The 17,797-nt window shown below is 36.5% G+C and overlaps 1 protein-coding gene across 1 annotated transcript; it reads right to left on the bottom strand.

Annotated features, from left to right (window-relative positions):
- Window positions 1-6,685: 6,685 nt before the first annotated feature.
- LOC113311846 (homeobox-leucine zipper protein ATHB-16-like) lies at window positions 6,686-8,853 on the bottom strand. Its single transcript, XM_026560647.1, has 3 exons — window positions 8,411-8,853; window positions 7,714-8,084; window positions 6,686-7,626 (listed from the first exon to the last, which is right to left on the bottom strand). The coding sequence occupies exons 1-3, from the start codon at window positions 8,472-8,474 to the stop codon at window positions 7,084-7,086; spliced, it is 978 nt and encodes a 325-aa protein (XP_026416432.1). The 5' UTR covers window positions 8,475-8,853; the 3' UTR covers window positions 6,686-7,083.
- Window positions 8,854-17,797: the final 8,944 nt, after the last annotated feature.

The raw sequence follows: 17,797 nt of genomic DNA, 5'->3' as shown, positions 1-17,797 counted from the left end.
GCTTGTCTGATATTTTTCTATCGATTATATAAATATATATCCACACTATTTATAGCAGGTTTTTAAGAAAATTCATCAACTATGAATAACCTAATTAGTATGTCATAAAATAGGATAATAAAAGGATCCTAAAACTAGGTCTCATGAGCATTCGACTTGGCAAGATGTGGGAAAAAACGTGGTCTAACACTGCACGGATACATTTTTATTTCTTGGTGACGACGGGTTATAAGAATTTTTGGTATGCCAGGGAGAATTGGAATACCTAGATAATAATATGACAACGAAAGGAGACATTTTAATAAATTTAAATCCATTTCAGAGAGATTACCACACGCAATGAGCTAGGATACGTTTTGATTAATTTGCTGATTTTTTCATCTTATAATTTGGCTCAAGTCATTTTCTTTCTTCTTTGTGCAATGTCATTTTCCAAACAACGATACCATCCAACTACCTGGTCATAATCTTGTTTACCGTCCGATTATTTCATTTTGGATAGACAAAATTATAGTTAGAGCATTAGACGGATCGGTGAGACTTCTTGGATTTGCTATTAACGAGTTTCGAACTCAAATCACTTCACCTATGTTCTACATAGTAGAAGCAGCATGGTAAAATAGGTCGTAATCAATGAGAATTCGATTCGCTTTCACGATAATTACAAGGATGATTTTTAAGCTCAGTTATTTGTTTCTTATATTTGTATGTAATGATTTCAAAGAAATAAAATGATTATCATCTTTTGATCTCTATGGGGAGGTGATTGTGTTTAGGGTGACAATTTTGGTGCGCACGATCTCTCATTATCAAAAGAACACATTGATTATGGTTCTTCTTTGTGGAGCATCAAGAACACAGCCCCATGATTACTAGAAAAGAATATTCATAATAATCTTAGATTTTGCTCCTGAAAAGCTGGGAATTTTTTGTTTCTAAACTCGATGAGATGGCCCATATCGGCATATATAATATGAACCAAGTTGATGAAACAGTGTAAACATACAAGACTAGTCTCATTAGTCATCAGTGACGGAGGGAAAACTTTGTACTAGCTTTGTCGCAACACTTGAGGTATGCTGCTGGTTTCAATACTTAAAAAACTTTCTCGAACGACAAAATAAGATGTAAATGATAAAAAAAAAACTACTCTATTTTTTTATTCTTTTTTGCACTATTTTTCTGGTATCCTCTTTGGATATTCTATTGGTGTTTGTTTATGGTTTACAATGATGTAGTAACATAAAAGATCATTGACACTATCCAAAGTGAATGGAAGAAAATCATTGACAACGTAAATGGTAGGGAAACCTTATAATAGTGTTTAAGTTTCAATAACTTTTCTGTTGCAAATAGATTAATGGAAATTGGCCTAGAAAAACAATGTTGAAGGGATTAATACAAGTTAGAGCATCTCAAATGGGGAGGATGTTAGGCTCCTCAATCCTGTTAAAGGGGCGGCATGATCCATTAGAGGGACGGCAACCTAATAAGACAAAAAGGATCATTATATGGTAATTCAAGGAACCCCTTATCAAAAAAAAATATGGAAATGACCAATTAACCCTTATTATTAATAATCAAGATTAATGATGATAATCAAGATTAGTGTTAATAATTAATTTTCACTTATAATAACTCTAAAATCAGATTTTTAGAGTTGAAAAGAAAAAGTTGTGAGAAGAAAAAAGACATTTTTGTGAAACCCTAGATTTTGATTCACTCAACCAAAATGAGTGATTCCAGTGACAAATTTGAGATGGGTGAATCTCTAAATTAGTTCCCATTAGCTTTTTGTCGCTCAAAATTATCTAAAGTACGTAAAAAAATCGAAACTTTTAAAATTTCAAAAGAACTTACGGTTGGAATTTAGTTCGTTACCAACCGTAACTCTCAGTTACGGTTCCAAAAATATCGAATATCAACCGTAACTGGTTCAATTTGGGGAAAACCCAATCGTAATACCAGTTACGGTTGGTAGAATGACAACATATAGCAACCGTAACAAATTACGGTTGGTAACTAATGAATCGAGATCAACCGTAATTAACTTATTGTTGGTAAGGTTATTTGAGTTACAAGTCGTAACTCAAATACGGTTGGTAACAGTGATGCAATTACAAACCGTACGTAAAAAGAAAATGAAACATCCAGGACAACTTACGGTTCGTAACTTAAGTAACGAGACCAACCGTAAGTAATTTACGGTTGGAAAAAAAATTCGTAACTGAATATTTTATCTCAAAATCAAGAACTTATGGTTGGTATTTGAGTTAAATGAACCGTAACATCAACCAAATCTATAGTTACGGTTCCAATTGGAGTTATTACCAACGTAACTCACATGCAACACAGAAATTTCAATTTCAATTTTGATCCAAAATCCTAATTTTTGATACAAAACTAACTTAAATCAAACACAATAAACAAAACCCTAACTGGGTCTTTTGGAAATATAGTTTTCAATCAAAGATTATTAATTTTTCAAATCGCTGATTAATCGAGGACGATGAAAATTTCAATTTTAATGGAGGAGGAGAAGAGAAGATGAAAAAAATCAAAAAAACTGTTTTGATTTTTCTGATTCCATTAGGTTAAAAATAGGAGTAGGGTAATCTGGTCAATTTACACCCCCTACAGGACATCCCCTAACCAATAAGAGGGACATTGCTATCACCCTTGCCGCCCCTCCAATGGAACATGCTGCCCCTTTAACAGGATTGTGTTTTTTAAGGCTTGTGCTATTTTTTACTAAAAATCATCTCCGTAGAGAAATTATGAAGATGATTTGGCAGGTGGTTACATTGATTGATATCCTCTAACAGAACCTCTGGTTTCATAGGATCACCTAAAGGATGTGAAGATATCTTTTTAGATTTTTTTAAGGTAAAATTAGTTATTTGTTCCACAAAATATATTTTTCAAATTAAAAAAGTATAATAATAGCCAATAAAATTGTTCCACCTAGATTCCCAAGTAAAATTAGACTCTCTCGGTTGGAGATGAAAATTTCAAACTTCCAAAAGGTTATGAATTTTGGTCATTTTCTTCCTAAAGGATGTCTTTAGAGCAACTGCAGTGATACGATCAAAATCAAAGACCAAATACCAAAAAAAGGACCAAATTTTGGGTTTAGTCCGTATTGGTACGCTACGGTGTACGAGTAAAATTTAGTCGAGCGTACATTATACCCCCGCCTGACCCAGACGCACATATAATATCCGCCCCACCATCAGGCTCACATATAATGTCCGCCCCATTTTATTCAGGATCATATATAATGTGATCCCCACCATCAGGATCACATATAACCATCAGGCTCACATATAATGTCCGCCCTCCATTTTGAAACCATCAGGCGCACTTTATACTTACGCCCCACTCCAAACGGTTTTTATATCAACGCCCCATGCCAGACGGATTTTTAATCTCCGCTCGACCAAATTTGGTTTTGGTCTTGGTCCCAGACCAAATATAGTCTGGAATTTGGGTTTAGTCTGGTTTTTGATCTTTACTCTCTTCCACTGTGTCATGTATTTGGACCAAATATTTGGGTTTAGTCGTCCATTGTGGACGCTCTTAAACACTGTCCACGTAGGAACCACACCAAGAATCCATTGGAGATGCTCTTATACCACGAACGTTCAGCATCATATTTTAAAGCTTGTAAAGCAAGTGCTAATGTACTTAGGTATATCCCGGTGTATCTTTTTGGCTGATAAATTTTGAATTCTGTTGATATCGAAATTCAACGACTTTATCACCGTGTTAAAAAAATTGTACTGCATAAAATTGAAGCTTGTCCTTGTACATTTTGTTTGGAGGACCTGTCCTAGTGGTTAGTACCCCAAGAAATTCAAAAAATTAGGTTTGTGCCATTAATTGTCGCAAACATTTTTTTTTTCTTTCACTGTCATTTTCTTCCTTCTGGTATGCTTCTCCTCCCTCCTCTTCTCTTGTGTGTGAAAACACTGAAAACCCATTTCCTCATACCATAAATGGCATCTCAGAGCGTACACAATGGTGCGAGTATAACCAAAGACCAAAGATTAAAAAAAAAGATTAAATTTGGGTTTAGTCCGTCATGTGGCGTAGTGGGAAAAGAGTATATTTAGTCGCGCGTTGATAAAACTTACGCCTGGAATCAGGCATTGATAAAGATAACGCCTGACATGGAGCGTTTGTAAAGATTCTGCCCGACATATTCAAAAGTTAACACCCCAAGCAAAGTTTTGAAAACTTTGTGAGGTTAGGCCATGACTATATCAACGCCCCAACAGAGGCGTTAACATTATGTACGCCTGGGTGCCGGCGTTAACTTTACGTACGCCCCATCCAGACGTACATTTTACGTACGCCCCATCCAGACGGACATTATACCAACGCCCCATCCAGGCGTACATTTAACCAACGCCCCTGCATCAGGCGTTAACTTTACGAACGCGCGGCTACAAACAGACATTATACCAACGCCCGTCGGGTAGGCGGACATTATATAAACGCACGATTATATTTGAGTTTGGTCTTGATCGCCGACCTAATTTGGTCCGGGTTTTACTCTTTAATCAAATTTTGATCGATGGTCCGTCACTACGCCAGCCCACTCGACTAAAAATTTGAGTTTAGTCGTCCGCTGCAGTTGCTCTCAGGATTCTAGAGTTCTTCCTAATTGGAGCTAACATCCCAAAATAATAATAATAAAACCAAGTTCTTCTAGAAGGAAACCCCCTCTAATAAAAACCTGCCCTGTGTTCTTTTTGTCAAAGAAATGGCGCACCCAAACCCTCATTGTTTTGCCAAACATCAACATGCCACCTTAGATGATACCTTTCGTTTGAAAATAACAACAAATCCCATTTATGATTTGAAATTCTAAACATAAAAAGCTTAAAACACATATTAGTGAGTTTTGGTGGTGATTAAACTAAACTAATCTCCATTATGATGTTTCTTAATCAGGGGATTATAGAACAAATCCTCTACCCTAGGCACAGCTAGGCCAGCAGAGGCTATCAGCCTACACTAGTAGTAGTAGCCTAGACAGAAACTACGGCTGAATATCCAACCATCCCCCTAAAATTCCGGTTGATCATGATGAAAACGAAAATCCCTGATGCAAAAAGAGGGCCCCACCGGTACTGTTGTGGGCCCTCTGCTACATTTTCTACACCTAAGATGGTCCCACGTCTGAGCAATTTTCCAAAGAAAGAAATTAAACGGGCCCACCGATCTGATAATCAGCCAATCCCGTCTCACCAAGTCGAAAGAGAGGAAAAAGTAAAAACAAGAGGAATCTGCTTTTCCTTTTTTTAATATTTTCTTTTTTCCAAAGATGGACACACAGATAATAGTAAATCAATTTAATTAAATCCCATCAGAGGGAGTAGCTATCCGGAGTGGGACCCACGTACAGCTATACGTGGCGAAAATGTCACTTCCTGTGTGGGTCCCGGGTGAGAGCTGGTGGGGATTCTAAAAATTACATAAAGTCTAGGTGACGTTGACGTGCGGTGATGTGAATGGAGGAGAGTAATAAAGAAAAGTAAAGAGGATGAGAATCAGAGACAAACAATGACGAGACGAGACGAGTAGAGTATGTGCAGTGCCACCCGTGTGCACATCTCTGGTATTGACAAAAACAACAACATGTACGTGGAAAATTTGGGGCAGAAAAAGTAAATCCCCATTCCCGTCCTTGTTCTTTTCGGAAGTCAAAAAGATTAGAGATTACTGGCTGGTTACTGAGTGGTGAAAGATTAAAGAAACAAAACATAGAAAAAAGATGATTTGCTTCTCTCTTTCTGTATACTTCGATTGGAAGGACGAAATGTAACTAGTAGAGTAGATCAGAGTGGAGTTATGAGATGTATTTTGGTTGTTCACGCAAGTTTTTACCCGTGCATTTGCATGTAGCATTGTTGACCATGAGAGACAACCCAATCAAGTATGTAAATACAAACGAACAGTGGAACGGAGAGTACAGTACAACTACGATCTCTTTTCATGTTGTTTGATAGTCAATAAATTGCATAGGCTCATCAGACCTTCTAGCCATAGGTGATGATGATAGGGAGCAAGCAGAAAGCTCCCTCCCTTCTAGGGTTCGGGACCCAATCATGACCCCGCCAGTCCGTTTATTATACTACTACTGGTACTGTACTATCTCCTCACTCATACGTCTATGTACATGGACATGCAGTTGAGCTACTTAATTCCTCAGTTGAAGTTTTCACGGTGAAATCCATGTGATGTAAATTCCAGCAGAAATCTCACCGTCATTTACTGAAAAAGAGTAGATTTTTGTAATGAACAAAAAACATGGATCGACGTGAAAAAACTATTCCGATGGCATATACATACAGCTTTCCCAAATTCAATATAAGCAGTTGAACTAGCATTTATTTATTTTTTGGTGGTACCATGTTTGAATCAGCCAGCACATTTATCTTCTTAGCCGGAATCCTTACTTTTTAATGACAGTTTTGAAAAAAAGCGTTACCGTTTCAACAGTTTTGAATAAAACGTCGCCATTTCTTGTGAAAATTGTGAAATTTGAACTAGGTGGGTAAGAAAACAATGTTACTTAATCAGGTTGTTCATATGGTAAGTGACATCCATTTCTTCGATTCCCAGTTTAACACATTCCTGGGCATCAACAGCTACACTATCGAAATGGGAAGCAGCATTTAAACGGAAAGCAAGCAAAAATTCTGATTATTTCACAATTTTTAAGATCCGGTTCCTTCTAGTTTTTACAACATAGTTAAAATTCAATAAAACGGATTTGGCCACGCTCCAAACATTAGAGACGGATGATTTTACAACATCACCTTACGATGAAATTCCCGTCTCTCTCTCTCTCTCAGGATTTTAAGCTTTGGGATTCTTCTTATTATTTTTTCCGGCCAAGTGCAGCAGACTCTCTCAATGTCTATCTCCCTACAACTTCATTGAGTTCAGAATTTAACAACCCATTTTACATAAATTCGGACATTTCGCAACGGTTTCTTTTTGCAACGGTACCTAGATGAATTGTTTGTCATCATTTTTTATTTCCTAACATCAAATTCTCGGCTTTGTTGTTTACGAGTCCCATTGATCAGGATAGCACCATTGAAGTGTAGGAGCTTGATCATCAGTAAAGTAATTACAAGTCTCCTCGGCGCCACCGAAGAAATTGTGTTCTTCCATCCTAACAAATTGTTGATACTGCTGATGATAAGGTTTCTGATGGGAATTAATCTCTCGATTAGAATCCGAGAACTGGAAACAACTGTTCTGTTGCTGTTGAAGCACACCGGAAGACGAAGAATTCGCAGCAGCGTTGGTATCTTCGTTCAGTATCGCACTAGAATCACTATCCGATGACCCGTCCCGAAACAGCGCAATTCCGGCAACTAAACAATTGCTACTGTCATTGTAGCAATTCTGATAATTCGGATCAATGTTTTCAGATGAAATTCCACCTCCAACCATGGACAGTGAAGTGGTCATACTGTGAATATGATCGTTCACAGCAACCTTATGTTCAGACTCCATTGGCAACATCTCTTCTTTCACTGTAGTTATGGGATTACTCTCAGTAGTCTCATCCTCTTGGGGCAGCTTTGATTTCAACTCCCTGACCTGCCAAACAAAACAAGTTCAATCGGTACTCAATTCAATTGCAACACTAATCAACGAACCCAAAATGAGAATTGTGACGGTTTTTACCTCGGAGAGGAGTGCATCTTTATCTTGCTGCACGGCATCGAATTTGAGCTTCAGAGCATCATAACTAGCTTTCAAAACACCATAATCTCTTTCTAATTGCTTTGTCTTCCATCTTGCTCTTCTGTTTTGAAACCAAATTGCAACTTGTCTTGGCTGTAAACCCAGTTCTTGAGCTAGTTTAACTTTTCTTTCAGGTTCAAGTTTGTTTTCAACTTCAAAATTCTTCTCTAATGCTTTAACTTGATCAATGTTTAATCTTCTCTTTTTCTCAGTACCGAAATGACCTCCTGATTCTTCACCTATATCATCTTCATCTAATCCATCTAACATTGACTGAAATCCTCTACTGTATATGTTATTCTTCTTCTCCTCTACACGAATCAAACAACAATGAATCATTAGTAACGAATTCTCTTGGATCTAGCAAACAAGAACATTAACATTTGCATCATATTTCAAGAACAGAGTACAATGAAAATTACAACATTGTCTGTCGGAAAACAGAGAGACTTAATAAATATAAACGGATGGTCTTGAATTGCACAAACAGGAATTATATTCTTCCAACAAACAACAACAAGTACAGAAACATTGAAATAACAAAATGGGGCATCTCAAAAATCAAATCTTTATTCAAAAAAATATAATTGAAGGAAAAAAAAAATCATGAAATTGAAGTGAAGTAGTATGTATGTACCTGCAGAAGAGTGACACATAGAGATCAAGCCACCAAGTGAATCAGAACTATTTAATCTCTTCATGATTTCTCTCTAATCAAAGAAACAAGAAGAAGAAGGAAACAATTTCTTTAATTAACCAAAGAAACTTCTTTTAGAGTTGGTTCTACTGATTAACATACAGCAATCTATTTTTGCTGACCAATCTTTCTTTTTTTTCATCATTTCACCTCCACCCGTTAAACCCATCAAGAAAAACAGAATGTACAAATGAAAAAGAAGATAGAACAAGATTTGTGTTGTTCTACTAGTTCATGATTACTTAATCAAAATCTACTAGTATAAGAAATGCAGAACAAGAACGAAGGGAAATTATAAAAATTTACAAAACTGAAAACTAGAAGAAAAAAAAGAAAAGAATAGTGGAATATGAACCAAACAGGTCACAACCCGATGACCATTCTTGATATCTCTCTTTATATAAGAAAGATGTAAGTGTGAAATGTGAAGAGGAATGAAACTCTAGGGTTTACATTGTTTAGCTTACCATGGTTGAGGTTTTAACTCTGGTTGAGTTAAAAGATGAAATGATAATGAAATGAAATTTGGAAGGAATTTCATTTTCTATTCATTCGAGAGGAGGAGATATTTTTTGGGATCTGTGAAAGTCTCTACAGTGTTCGGCTTTGGCTGGCTTAATTTGTCTTGGCTTGGCTTTGGATAAGTTCGAGTTTCAAACTCAACTTGGTGGTCTGAAATTTGGAGACTTCTCAAGATTTGTCAGTCGGTGCAAAAAGTCGCGAATTATACGGTGGTCCCGTGTGGTGCAGTTGGTTATTTCCGCCCATAGTTTGCATTTTTTTTTGTGCGAGGCCTGTGTAGTGTTTTCTATCTTCAAATTTTCATGGTCTTTACCATCTTAACGAGTCAGCCGTGAAATCGGCCATGCTTGAAATAAAGATTATTGTCGATTTTTACATGGGGATAGTTGTTGTTGAGATTATTAGTCCCACATTGTCTGGACATCTAAGATCCTGCGGTTTATAATCTTTTAAGGCCTCTCCACTCATTGCCAATTGGTTTTGAGTTGGACGCCCGCAGAGTAAAAAATAAAAATGGCTATAACCGTTGTCTCATGCAAAAGTAAATCAGAGTGGGAACTAGACATTTTCCGCTTACACATGATTTTATGTGTGAATTTTCCAAAGGTTCTTTAGTTTGTTTGGAAGAATGTCTAAATACTTAATTTTTTTACTAATTACTATACCAGCTTTGATTGGGATGGTACCAATCAGTATGAAACAACAAAATCTTGATAATTGGATTTGTGGATTGGTTTATTCATAATAAAGCTGGTACACGTTTTTAGCAATGGTGAGTTTTCTTACTTGGTTATATGGACATGTATCTAACTTATTATTGAAAATATTTGGATAACTTTTGCAGGGATAAAATTCCCTTCGAAGTTAAGTAAAGACTAGAGTAAAACCACTACGAGTAAGCACGCCTAGAGTAGAGCCAACACGAGTAAAACATGGTTTAGAGTGGGTGGAAACATCAGGTTTCGACTAACTCAGTTTTCGTATCTTATTGACTTATTTTGGTTAAGAGACATTCTAACATGCAGAGAATCCAAATTTGCATTAAAAAAATGGTGAAGATTGTGGATGGTTGGTGGTTCACCAGCTAATTGTAATGCAGATCCAATCAAAAACTGGCATTTGTATACACAAAACACCAAAGATCGTGGTGCATGCAGATGCAGCTTCATTCGCCAACCTAGCTAATAAGCTAATCTTACTAATATTTCCATAAACTAATATCATATATATACAGTATATATATTTAAAAACATATCGTTGATTTGTTCTTATTCGATCTGTATTACTATATTGTATGTCACTTAACAGTGAAGGTGCAGCAGCTGGATTGAAACCATTTACTTAACGCTGGAATTAATGACAGGAATATTCTCATGGGGCAGAGAAAATGTTCCCTAATAACTTAATGGGGAACAAAAGAAGCTCCGTAGGACATCGGTCACAGGGGCCGTTGCCCCATGGTACGTGCTAGTTCGTCTTTTGCTTCAACTTCAAGCATCATTTCTGAGGTTGTTGCCCCATCGTTAAGAGTTCTGTGATTCTGGTTAAGATCAAATATGTTTGTACTACAAAAAGACATTACTACTCATGGAAGAGGGATCAGAGTGTGTAGGGTTTAAGCTTTGTAGTTTCATTTGTATCGATGATCAAGTAGTGGTCCTAATATAAACTGTAGTACGTAACAAGTCATTATGTGTGTGGGTAAAATGTACTATGCATAATAGTTCAGAACTAGTTCAGTCTATGAAGAGAAGGTGCAGAAATGCATGAATGTGTGCATGGATGATCCAGTCTAGAAAGTCTCGATCGAGATGATCAAAGTTTGTAAAAAAAGAGCCGTGCAGGCCCTTTTGGTGCACGCCATGCATTTTCTGAGGTTCTAATCGCCGCATCGGATTGACTACTCAGAACAGTGAATGCGAATTAAGTTGGGGTGAATGGTGTAAATCAGAAGTCACGAAAAGTGATGACCAAAAATCGCAAACTTTTCTATCATTTCAGGGTAAAAAAGGTTAGACATCTTTTGAATCCAGATGAACCACCATGCACTAAGTTGAACACAGCTGTAGAATTGTAATCACCACCAAACTTACCCCACCATGCACCACCACCACCACAAATATTCTTCTCCTTTTCTCTTTTTTCCATAACTAGGGTTTATGCTATGAGTACCCCACATTTGAAATTCTAATCTCTTTCTTTCAGACTTTGGGTTGGATGGGATCTCCACAGGGTTTCAGCAAAAAAAAGAAAAGTTTGATTTTGAGAAGTTTGATTCAAATGATATGAACTCTGGGAAATTTCGTAGGCTTTTCTTTGATAGGTATGTACTATTTATTTCATTCATTCATATCAAATCAAATTTTACTTTAAAGAACTTTATATATTGCATCTCTTTTTCAGGAAATCAGCCATTCACGTGTACATCAGTAATAGTACTATTACTACTACTAACTCTTGATTATTCTGGTTTTCTGAATTTTCCGATCTTAGAAAAACACCTTGAAAAAGATCATTAACTTTGAGTATCCATAATGGTAAATATTTATTAAATTTAGGTGGCATATTGTTGTTACTAGTTGCACCTAACATTGTAACAATATGAAAATTGTTTCTTGTTTTGAGTTTTATGGGAAGTTCTTGAATATGGTAGGTAAGTAATAAGTTGGATTTGAAACTAAGTTTGTTGGACTCTCTTTTTTTATGTCTTCCTGGCGCCACAACTTGTACTTTGAACAGAATCCAGGCTCCGTAACTGATTTTTATCAAATAGTATGTGAAATGGAACTCTAAGTTGAGTCAAGTGGTGTTTTAAACCATCGAAACTGAGACCCACTTCTTAGCTCTTTAGATCATCAAAGTTGAATTACTGTGGAGATCCACTCAACAGTCAAAAAACGATGCTTTTGAATAAGATCATGATATTTAGCTAAAGTTGATATACTTTAGAGAAAAAGATTGGGACAATGCCATCATAGCTTTCCTTTTTATCCTCCCTAAACCTGGCAATGCACCGCTTCCCCCACCTAGCCCATTGGATTGAATCTAATAAGAGATATACATTAGTCGTGTATAACTTGTCTCATTATAGTTCTTTTGGCTTTTCTTTTTGCACCACTTAATTTTTGTTCGTCGTTTAGAATTGTAATCAGTACTTTTTTTCTTTTTTGATAAAATTTAGGGTATCATGTAACCTGAATTCAAAACTCGGCAGCAGTCTAAATCTTGCCAACTAGTGAAAGAAACGCGACCAGTAGTGACATATTTACTAAAGTTTTTGAGTGTGAAAGGAATGGTTTTATATTTTGTTTTAGGTAAAAATTTATTGGCCCAGCTAGAGTTCTATGAAAGCTAGCAATGAGAATCTTCATAGATGCAAAAGAAACTAGTACAAGAGTTAAAAAAATATGAATGTATGAAAAATGAAAGCCCAAAAAAAAGGGTATTAGGTTAGATGCATTTGTTTTTTTTCTCTTCGATGGGTCATCTTGTTTTCTTTCTTGGATTCTTCCTCTTCTTTTTGGTTGATGTAGCTCAAAGGGTGGCATAGTTTCAAAAAGTAGGAAAATAAAGGTTAAATCTTTACATAAAATTTGTTTAATCTTATAATTAATTAAGGAGTTAGGTGCATATGTTTTCCAAAAGCAAGGGTTAGCAAATTTTGGTTTAACAACCTATGTGTGATTTACGGCGAGTGATCCAAATTAACAAAGCTTCTTTATACAATATCGCTTTAATCATTTTTATGAGTGTCAAAACAAATTTTAGGATGTTAAAGTTGTACAACTTGACTTAAAATCCATTCTAATGTATTAGCATACATCTAAAAACAAGTACATTGTTCAACAAGTGCTAACCAGCACCATGAGAACCGTGACAAGTTTTTAAGCACGTGAAAACTACTACCAGACCTATTTTTTGTTTTCCTTCCATTGTAAAACCCACGGCCAAAAAAACTCACGATCGCACCCATCTTCGGTGATAAAATTATGCACAGGCCCATATTTTAATATTTGATGTTTTCTTGTCGATGTATTCTACTTGTGTTCATATTGTTACTGTAATGGCTTCACAGATTTGTAGACCTAAACCTAATGTTTCTCTGAGTTCTCTCTGCCACTTCCACACACCCTCTCCTCTTTCTCTCCGCCTTCCTCACCCTAAATCCAGAAAATAGGAAACTGGAACCCCAACTCAGACCTCTGGTTTTCCCCATCCAAACTCATCAAGTCAGATCTTCAACCAGATGAAGAAACAATAATAAATAAATTCGAAACACCATTCTCTGAAATCGCATATCCAAGATGGCGAAAACATAAACATATCCTGGATGAAACTCGTGGTGGTTTTGGTGGTCGAGATGAAGAAGGCAATGGGAGGAAGAGAAAACCTTGTTTCCGTTAATTGGTGAAGATTAACTGATATGTGGGTGTCTGATTAGTTTAGGAATGATGGGTACGATAGCAAAGTGAAGTTATCTTCTTTCCTCAATTAAAATGTATATTTCGTTTTAATCTACTGGTCGCGACCAAACCAGACCCATTATTATTCCTCCCATTTCCTCCTCCACCAAAACTACCACCATCCCCGTTGTTGTTGTCATGCCCAGATGGGTAATACGATAATGCATTCCTCCCACCGAACCCTGGAGAAGAACGGCATGACGTGAAAAACACTTCGTTTGCAGTTTCTCGAACATCATCTTTATCGACACCGTCTACTTTGAACGGCCAATCAAGGTCGACAGTTTCAAGAAAATGATCAAAGTCTGATCGGGTTGAGCAGAATGATGACGTTCCTGCGTAGGATTCCCGACGAGAATGATATCACATATTGGCGTATGGGGTGGCTGTAAATCTTCACCATGTATCATGCGGGAGAGAATGTTTGCATTTGCTGGTGTGCAGAAAGAGAGAGAAGGAAAGACCAGATGCAAATGGGTCTCAGTTGGTTTTGCCAGCTTTTTTTAGTGCGAACTTCCGGTGCGGATCTGACAACTAATTTTGTAGCTACTAATATTGTATGGAAGGGATTGTGAGAAAAACTTGGAACTAGGATAATAATGGGTCTGGGCATGACAACAGCAACATGCCCTTATCATGCAAGATGAGTTACCAATGCCAACTGATGAACCAGTTGATGAACAGAGATATCATTGTACGTCACTGATGTTGAACTTAGCAAATACATTCTTGTATATGGTAAATACGTATATTATTGTCCCAACGGCTGATAACTACTCTCTAAGTCTTGGAGCTGCAGCAACAGTTTGTGGTATCGTCATAGGAGTTATGGTTGTTGCACATGTGTTTTCATCAGTCTATTTCAGTGCATGGTCCAATAGGTCATACTTCCGACCTCTTTTGTAATGTATAATAGATTTTTTAATTGATGTTCCATTTGCGTATTACCTTGTTAATGGACAGAGTGAGATCTGTACAAATAAAGCCAAAAAGCTGAAGGAATATTCGTTGACGGAGTCAGTGGATTGCCATATTCGTTGAAGCTGATCAATACCATCCAAAGGCTAGGACTGGATTATCATTTCCATGATGAGATCAAGAACGCCCTCGACAAAATCTATATTAATAGCAAAAATAAAGGGATAGATGTTGTTGGTTGGAAAGCTAGTGTGATCTATTGGTGTTGGTGTTGTTCATAATGGTTGAATTAACTGTTATGCAGCTACGAAAATGGTTGCATAACTTGTTATGCATCTATAAAATTTATTGCATAACTTGTTATGCAGTCGCGAAAATGGTTGCATAACACGTTATGCAACAACATTTTTGTTAATATTGAAACCAACATTTTTATTGCATAACTTGTCATGCACCTACAATAATAGCATCATAACTTGTTATGCAGTCCAGAGAATGGTTGCATAACACGTTATGCATCCGAAAATATGACTGCATAATGCATTGTGCATCGAGAAAATTGTTGCACAATCTTTTATTCATCGAGAAAATAGATGCATAACCTGATATGCATCCGTAAATATGGATGCATACTACATTATGCATCAATTTTTTATGTACGCACTAAAATCTACCAAAACAATGGTTACATAACTTGTTATAGATGCATAACTTTGTTATGCAGATGCATAATTTGTTATGCAGTCGAGAAAATGGTTGCATAATTCGTTATGCGTCTGCAGAATGTGTTATGCATCTTTTTTGGTGGCTGCATAATGGTTATGTAGTTAGTTTTCGAAATTTTGCCTAAAATGATGATCACCTCCGATTTTTTCGTGAAAAACAAAAATTTGATTTTGTTGTTTGTACTCGTTGCGTAGCTCTCTTGAAAATATTTCTAACGATATAAAATTTGTAAAATTCCAAGACACGTATTTTTAGATATGTTATATCCAAGTTGCGTTGCCAATTATATCCCTGATGCATAACACATCATGCGGATGCATAATCCGTCATGCAGACATTTTTAATAATTTCATATAATTATGGGTGCCACGGAAATAATTATGGGTGTCACGGTATCTAAAATTAATTGTGGGCCTGACAATAACAATATTATTTTTTTGAGCCTGCACCTAATTTTCCGTTTAAGCATTGGAATATTGTACCCCTAACGAACATTAAGGCCCAGTTAAATATGAATAGCTAAAATAAGCCCAACAAGTCAAAGCCTATCTTTACCGGTAATCCTTGATTTTAGTCTGCTATATTACTCATGCCTTGCTTGAGTTTAGGGGGTCACAAATCTGAAATCCATTGCTGATCTCTTAATCAAGTTGAATTATAATTTTAAGACATTTTGGTAAGTCGTATGGCTTATATGGTATAACCGGTGCCGCCGTGCGACACGAAAGACAAAAAAGATGAAATTGTATTATCCCTTGAGAAATGTTGTGGTGCTTAACAAATACTGTTTGCATTTATTAAGGCTTTCAAGATATCGTGGCCTATGTCGAAGACTTGACTCCATTTGTTTGAAGCGTGGTCGATGAATGTGATGCACTGAAGTGTTAAGGAGGCGTGGAAAATTATCCACTATGCTATTTGTTGGATCCTGTGGAAGAAGAGAAATGGGAGAATGTTTGGTGGTCGTCAGAAAAGTACAACGAAAACTATTGATCTTGTTAAACAGCTTGTAGTCTTATGGTCTTGCAACACCAGTACGTTCAAATTTGTTACCCCTAATCTCATTTGGAGCAATTGAGAGGATCTTATGAGTGAGTGATTTCCTTTATACTGTGTAAGGGGGTTTTCTTTTTTTAATATAACCTTTTCTTTGGAAAAAAAACAAATATTGGTTGCATTATGGTGCATATCTGCGCTTCAGCCTTGAGGTTCAAAATTTACATAATGATCCAAAATCTGTTAAGAAATTTGATTAGTGACATGGAATCGAATTCGATCTCATGGCCAAATCTATCTCATGGTATAAAATCTATCTTGTTATCCAGAATTTACCATTCTTAATTACTTGCATTTGATGTAGAGACGGGCCTAGCAAAGGGTTAAGTGAAGCTATAGCCCGTCCCTGTATTTCGGCTAATAAAATTTTGTTATAGAAAGTTTTGTTAGTTTTTAATTTAGCCCAAAGCTTAGTTGCAGTGCTAATCACATGTAATTTTTAGCCTATGTTACGAGAGAATTAAAATTTAAACTTTGCTCAAAGGCAAACAATCTTCTTGCTCTCGGCACATTTCTCAACCATTTTTTTCAATGTAGAAAACTCTTTTAGTAGTCACCTTGTTTTCCCATTATATGTGTTCATATTATTCTTTCTTTGCGTATCTATCTAATGTTCATGTTATATATGTAGGTGGATTAGTATTGGCTAGTGATTGATCATATGATGCGTCCCAAAAAAAAATTGTCGCAGCCTTCGACCGTTTTATCAATTTGTGACATTCCAGCCCTACCGAGAAATTTTTTTTGGGTCTGTCCCTGATTTGATGTATGACTGGTTAATATTATAGTGTTTAGAATATGTTTACTGCTTGGAATGTTTATCGAAGAATAATAGACAATCATCTCCTAAAAAATGTGATAGGAGAATATTTTTCTTTGGGACCAAATATTTTTCCTATCTTGTTTTTTTGTTCTTAATAGGAGTTGTGAGAAGACTTCTATGCAGATCAGAAAGAGACATGCTGATATGTTTTTCTAAATTATAAGCATATAAGTTTCCATCATTTGCCAAGCTCTTGACTTACATCGAAGAAGACGTCAAAAATTGCAATTTATGAACTGGGCCTCGTGGGCTTTGATGAAGTTTGGTCTTATGGTTTAGCAACATGGGCATCATATCCGGGGGTGAGCATTTGGCCCGTAATCCGTGGATTTAACCGAGACCAACCGTATTTTTGCGGATGGATGTCCGTATCGTTCACTAATGAGTTGGACGCGGATGGAATTTTCGATATCCAACGGATAATGGATTGGGTCCGGATGCAACCTTGAAAATTCGTTGGGCATCCATATCCGTTAAGTTAAAGGTATTTACATAGTTTTAGAAAATACTATAGATAAATTGAGAATTTTCAACGTGGTTGCTTGGGGTGTTGTCCATAGCACTTATATATTTGTATACATATATAGGATATGTAGGTTCCATAAAAAGTTACTTATGTTGGCTTTATTTTTTAATTATAAATTTTAACTAAAACAAATCCATTGGATTATCCGTATCCAATCCGTCCATCCGTGCATCCATTGGATGCGAATCCGTTGGATGTTGGATTGGATGCAGATGCTAAATTTGAAATCCGGAGTATATTGGATTGGATGCGTATGGGGTGAAAACCAGTCCATACTAGCCCATGCTCACCCC

Source organism: Papaver somniferum, chromosome 1, assembly GCF_003573695.1.
Source record: "Papaver somniferum cultivar HN1 chromosome 1, ASM357369v1, whole genome shotgun sequence".
NCBI classification, from domain to species: Eukaryota; Viridiplantae; Streptophyta; class Magnoliopsida; order Ranunculales; family Papaveraceae; genus Papaver; species Papaver somniferum.
This window is presented reverse-complemented; position numbering and strand designations above follow the sequence as displayed.

Excerpts from the sequence above, each read along its gene's own strand:
- LOC113311846 (XM_026560647.1), bottom strand. The coding sequence starts at position 8,474 with ATGAAGAGATTAAATAGTTCTGATTCACTTGGTGGCTTGATCTCTATG. Across the intron at positions 8,085-8,410 it reads TATGTGTCACTCTTCTGCAG|AGGAGAAGAAGAATAACATA; the intron begins GTACATACATAC and ends TGATTCGTGTAG. Across the intron at positions 7,627-7,713 it reads AAGATGCACTCCTCTCCGAG|GTCAGGGAGTTGAAATCAAA; the intron begins GTAAAAACCGTC and ends TTTGTTTGGCAG.